At 37.8% G+C, this 6,000-nt stretch overlaps 1 protein-coding gene across 1 annotated transcript in view; it reads right to left on the bottom strand.

The window, feature by feature from the left end:
* Positions 1-691: 691 nt before the first annotated feature.
* Positions 692-6,000, bottom strand: part of SYCP2 (synaptonemal complex protein 2) — a gene marked incomplete at both ends in the record, with an annotated part of 45,254 nt that continues 39,945 nt past the window's right edge. The window contains 8 exons of the mRNA XM_084246595.1: positions 692-769; positions 1,475-1,531; positions 1,637-1,715; positions 1,853-1,911; positions 2,402-2,501; positions 2,589-2,683; positions 3,420-3,547; positions 4,012-4,161. Of these exons, the coding sequence (XP_084102721.1) occupies positions 692-769; positions 1,475-1,531; positions 1,637-1,715; positions 1,853-1,911; positions 2,402-2,501; positions 2,589-2,683; positions 3,420-3,547; positions 4,012-4,161 (746 nt within the window). The remainder of the gene's footprint in view (positions 770-1,474; positions 1,532-1,636; positions 1,716-1,852; positions 1,912-2,401; positions 2,502-2,588; positions 2,684-3,419; positions 3,548-4,011; positions 4,162-6,000) is intronic.

The raw sequence follows: 6,000 nt of genomic DNA, 5'->3' as shown, positions 1-6,000 counted from the left end.
GAAAAAGGTTTGGGTGATGAGTGGAAAGTGAAACTCAGGGGCACAGCAGATGGGTCTGGAAGAGCAGCGAGGAGACGGGCACTTGGGCGAGACGGTATGTGGTAAGAAGTACGATGATTTAGGCGTCTTGGAAGAGGTCAAATGGGGAGGTCTGCCATTACAGGGTTAGTTCTACAGTCTCACAGGGCGACACGGACTCTACGTGAGTAGTAACAGCAGAGATGCCACTTTCTTAGGCTAGTGGGGATTCTATTTCCAATCAATAAATCTTGTTCAACTTCTATTATAGCACCAGCTTAGATACAAAGGGTCTTCTTTTGCTTACCTAGACCACTGTGAGCCCACGAGGCTGCTTGAATTACACATCAGATGTTTGGCCCAATGTTGACAAAATAAGGAAAATAACTTCTTAAAAAATATACTTGTCAAAACTTCTTAGAACACAGATATTTAGATAGTATAGTGCAATAGAGTATTCCATGCCATCTGAGACATTAGAGGCGTAACTGAAAAATATAATCTCCAATAGCTTCAAGAACCAAGTTACACTCAGGAAAACATTTTAAATCATATTTCAGTGTGTGGCTAAATTTTATTTAGTCTAAACTGTATTCATTTGTAATACATTTTTCTCTAACAAAATAGCATAGTTTAGTTTTGGGCACAGTATAGTTATGTGTTTATCTTTGTATCACACACTGAGATTTCTTTCATGAGTCAAGAATAATGACATCAGTCCTCTGCGTACATTAAGAAGCTCCTCTTCTTGCTACGATCAAGGGGAAAAAAAAAAACCTTAAAAGTTGAATGGTCAGTGGAAACATCAAGCTACTAGGTACCCAATCTTAGCAACGCCACCCATAGAGATACTGCACACCAATGCTCATGCCACCCAGTCGCCTGCGGTGGGTGTCTACGGAACTCTGACAGCCGCTGAGACTATGCTAAGGAAGTGAGAAAGGAGCACCCATCCTTAAATCCCAAATTAATGAAACTCGAAGAAAAGTTTGCATTAAGTATATAAATTACCTTTATAAAAGACTAGTGCTGAAGGAGATGTTTAAGCAACATCTTGGAGGAAACGTGAGAGACACGCTCACCCCGAGGCCACCCCCCAGAATGCGCCTCTGGCTACTAGCCCTTTGGAAAGGCAGCTATTCTGACCCCTGCTGCTGACGAAGTCTTGAGGAGACAACAGTTCCTCCTGGGCAGCCCTGTCCTGACACTGCTGCTTCAGAAAGCGTGCCAGGACAGAGTCAGCTACAGTGCTTGCACCATTCTAACAGGTGTGACTGTTGAAATCACCCCTATTATTTAGTGTGAATCCGCTACTTTAAAGAACTATAAGTTTCCAGGCTAAAACCACCACTCTAATTTCCACAAAGAAAAATCTGTAAAAGAACTTCCCATTAGACGATACAAAAGCAGGATTGATTAATCGACTTGAGAAGCACAAACCCAGCAGCTGACCTACCATTTCCTTGAGAAATTTGTCTTGCAGCATTTTCATATCTTTTTTCATCAAACACATCTGTAAATAAACATATTTCCCTCATGAAAGTTACTGGAAAAATTCACAGCAAAAAAACAAGTTAGAATAACCGATATTGAGATTATATAAACATAACATTTATACCTCAGATGTAAAAATAGTTTCTTCATAATCAGTGTTATAGAAGACATTTTTCTCCAATGAAGCTTTCAAAAGGTGCAGCCTAACAAGTCAAATAATGAAAGTTACATTTGTGTTTACCAGGAATTAAATTGCTACTATATATAATTTAAAATATAAAGTAACTGTTAATTAACAAACTCATTTTAAACTTATTTTAGAGATTCTATTCATACTCACCTCTGCTGGTCACCTTTTTGATAAATTTTGAACTTCTGAAATATCTTTTCCCAGAGGTCCTAAATTTTAAAATACAAACTAGTTAAACATGGGGTTACTGTATTTATGCAACTCCAGTATTACATAAACCAGCTGGCTATCTGCTAAGAATAGGTATTATATATTCTTTTCTGTTAAACTGAATGTTGGGCCTTCCTGGTGGGGCAGGGGTTAAAAACACAACATTATCAAGCTATCGGCAGCTACTGCAACACACATTCAATCCCCAGCCAGGGAGCTGAACCCACATGACCTCTCCTGTCTCACCCACTGCTCCCCCCAGCAGTGGAACCGCCTGTTCTGCTTACCACTCTGACCCTGGGGAGTCCTCTCACCCCCCCCCCCGCACCTCTGGCTTGCACCCTAGTTCTTGTGTGCATAAATAACATGCAATTTTTTTTAAAGATTTATTTAAACTTCAGTCTTTCTCCCATATGGTGTGTTCTAAAAGCAGAAGGTTAACCAAAGTTTTCTCAGTGTCTTTAAAAGCAAGGCTGTGAGAGCACCAACCACAAACTCCTTTTCCAGATCTCTCAAGGACTGTGAATCTCGTTCAAAATTCTCCAGCTCCTCTATAATAGTGAATTGGAATTTATCAAGTTTTTTAATCCTATTAAAGAAATGAAATGAGATAAAAAAATTATAGCACTTAGAGTATATACAATTCAGATATACAATTCAGATTTCCATTACAGACCTATGCTCCTGAATTTGATGGTTCACTGTTTTCACATGATGGTAAAGCGTTTTCCAAGAGTGCTTAGAGAAATACTCCATTATCGTCTGGCGGTTCTAGAAAAACACTCACTTTAAACTCAAAAAATTTTTACAAAATGATCTAACAAACACTATAGTCAGAGAAAAACTTTTCTATGGAATGCAAATAACACATCTTCAGTTCTAAATTCCTGGTTAACACATAATTTCAGAAGGCGTGACTGAGGTTACCCTGTGATGGTGTTCACTCTACATTGCTGACAAACAGGCTAGTGGTGATAACTCTTAAGGAACACAGCTAAAAGTCACATTATTTTTCATAAAAACATGTATAATCTTAATTTCAAACTTCATCCCTGAATAGAAGAAAAAGGCAAGTGCAGAAAAATATCAACTGGATAACAGAGAGAACCCTAAGTGCAGACATGGGAGATGGGTAGAAAAAACTCACTGAGTTTCAATTACCAAGGCACCTAAGTGCACACGGGATTTCTGACTGCAGCTGTTCATATACTATCTCCTTATCTGGCGCTCATACCGAACTACACTCTCCTCACTAACGGTCACCATTGGGAGAGAAAAACAATGAGGCATGAAAAGAAAATAACAATCATCAAAAATGTTAAATAGGTAAGACTCAGCAGCAGCAGAATATGGTCAATGCATAGATTTTAGAAGAGAAACATGGCTCCCAAGAGAATACTTTTCACCCACGAACCATTCTGTCTTTCACCAGCACGTGAGGAAAGCCGCGTTCATGAGCGGGGGTTTTGTTGTGCGGCACGTCATGTTTTAAAGAGTGGTAACTCACACTACATTTTCTCTGAAATTCAGTATTGATCTTCTCACATATCGTTCCTACATCTGAAATTTGACTTCCCCACTTCTCCACAGGAGTAGAAAAATCATTTACTGATAATGGAGATATACTTTCAGACACTAGAAAAGGAAGAAAATCAGCTAAAGTTAAGGTATGCAACATTACAAATCGTCTTGAAGTTCAGAGCAAAATATAATTTAAGTTCTATTTGTAATGTAAGGATTATGATCAAATGCAGACCTAATTTTATGTAAAAACCCTTTTGGCATGTGGGCATTAAGGCAAAAATAACAACTTTAAAATAGTATTCAGTGACACACTAATCTATGAGTAAATTCATATTCCTGTAAAACTTACAGTGTGGTCATCAATAATAGGATCAGAAGGAGACCTATGAGCACATGAGATCCTCACTGCATCATTCTTTATGTAAAGGGAAGCTCGTGATAGAGCATCACCCTTCCAGACTTATCCAGAGTGCTCAAGGGAAGGGAAAGGGATTTGTTTTGTGGATGGAATTATTCACATCTAAGAAAATACTTTCCAAAATAATTATTACATTTGACACAAACAATTTACGTACTTTTGTCAGTGTGAAGGTCTGCATCTTTGGTTTTAGACAGTTTTTTGGGAAGCAAATTTATTCTCTTTACCTCTTCCAAATCTACTTCATCAGAATTACTTAGATTGTCTTCTGTGTACATTCGTTTGCGACTAAGATGCTGTGCGGGACCTTAGAAGCAGTTAAGAGATGAATAACAGTATTATAATATTGATGGAAAACACCTAATATCTTCTTGCTTTTATATAAAAAGTCTGTTTCAGTTAATTATTGCATGTTTTAAACAAGCGGGTATTAAGTTTTTCCTGGTTTACTTTTCATTTCCACCTTAGCTAAATTGAATCATGGCACAACAAATGTCACAGTATTTACCTAACACATGAGCAGTGTCACAGAGCATGCCACACCGTGTTCTCTCTGTTCCATCACTAGACACGGATAATGCAGATGGTGAATGACTTTCCTAAAATATATATCAGAAATTAGAAAAAATTACTGTATATACTGTTGATCATCTTTCTGAAACCCAAAGCCAGCATGTTGCAAATTCTTTTTTTCAGATTGCTGTTTTTTATTGTTGACTTTCAAATTCTTATCTTAATCCAAATTCTTATCTTAATCAAATCTTAATTCAAATCTTAAATCCAAGATTTGGATTTAAGTCAGGAAATGGGGAGCCATAGAAAATAAAAATGTAGACCCCTTTCACGCTATATATTTAAGCCAGGTCTTTATCATCTTATGCTTTACCGTTTCAGTATAAATGTGTCTCCATTCCAGCCAAATTAGTTTTCTATTTCATGAAAATGCATGTCCCTCTCCAGCCCCTTCCTTTCAGCCACTGTTCTACATCAGATAGTCTGTAAAGATCTATCCGTTTAGGTCTGGGTCAAATCCCATCTTTGTCCAAAATTCCATCTTTTTATATTTTACAGGGTATAATTTTGTCAATGATCAAAGTACAACCAAATGCCTGTTTAATCATGAAAGCAGAAAGAGCTAATTACAAGTATGTACATCAGCAGATGTATCTTCCCTAGTTAAGATCTTACGTTTCCCTTTGTAAAAGTTTCAACTTCTTTTGTGATCATACCATCCTACATACTTTAAAACAGTAATTCTTTACCGATAACAATTTGTTAAATTAAGATGCTTCTTAAAAGAACCAGACGTTCAGTGGCTCTACTGCCACATTTACCTGTCTTTTGCATTCTGTGGTTTTGTTTGCCTTGGGGATTTTTGCAGAGGGAGGCTGAATAGTCTAGGGTTGAGACTGCTTTAACAGGACAGTGCTATTTTTACTTGATTGATACATTGGAGGTTTTGTTTGAAAAATGTGCTTTTCGAAGATCATTGGCCTAAAATAATCTTAGAACCTTTTAGAAATAAAAACATTCTGCTCAAAAAAGTAGTGAAGATGGCTGCTTTTAAGGGAAGTTTTTAGTTTGGCTACAGATATGTTAAATGGTCACTCTTCAATTCTGTATACAGAGGTGAGCACAGATCAAGAGACTATGATGCTTGAGTCTCTGCTAACAGTATTATGCTTGTGAAAAGGGAGGCGCAGCAGTAGGCGCTGACCTACGAGATGTCACCCCCTAGCAGATAGCAGGGCCGGGATTTAAACTGAATTCTGTCTGACTCAAAACACTCTTTGAGCTCTCCTCAGCCACAGCGAGCACTGTGAGCACACTGACGACACTGCAGTTTGTCACTGCTTCCCAATCCTGCACTGAAGCCATCCGTCACGGAGACCACAAGAGGGGTGGAGGTGAGGGAGGGTTTGTAAACTGGTACCAAAGTATCCATGACTTAAATAGAAAACTACTCCTGGCAGACGTTAGATTTTTAACTACCTCCTGTTTTAGTAAGAAACAAATAGTGTATCTAACAATACATCATATTAAATTTGTTAATCTTAATACACATTAAAATGTACATCATTTACCTACTAGTTTTAAAGCAAATGTTAGAGTCATACCATTTCCAACTAGATTCTTGCCATCTTGC

The sequence above is a fragment of the Talpa europaea genome (assembly GCF_964194135.1).
Source record: "Talpa europaea genome assembly, chromosome: 11".
In the NCBI taxonomy this organism is placed as follows: domain Eukaryota; kingdom Metazoa; phylum Chordata; class Mammalia; order Eulipotyphla; family Talpidae; genus Talpa; species Talpa europaea.
This window is presented reverse-complemented; position numbering and strand designations above follow the sequence as displayed.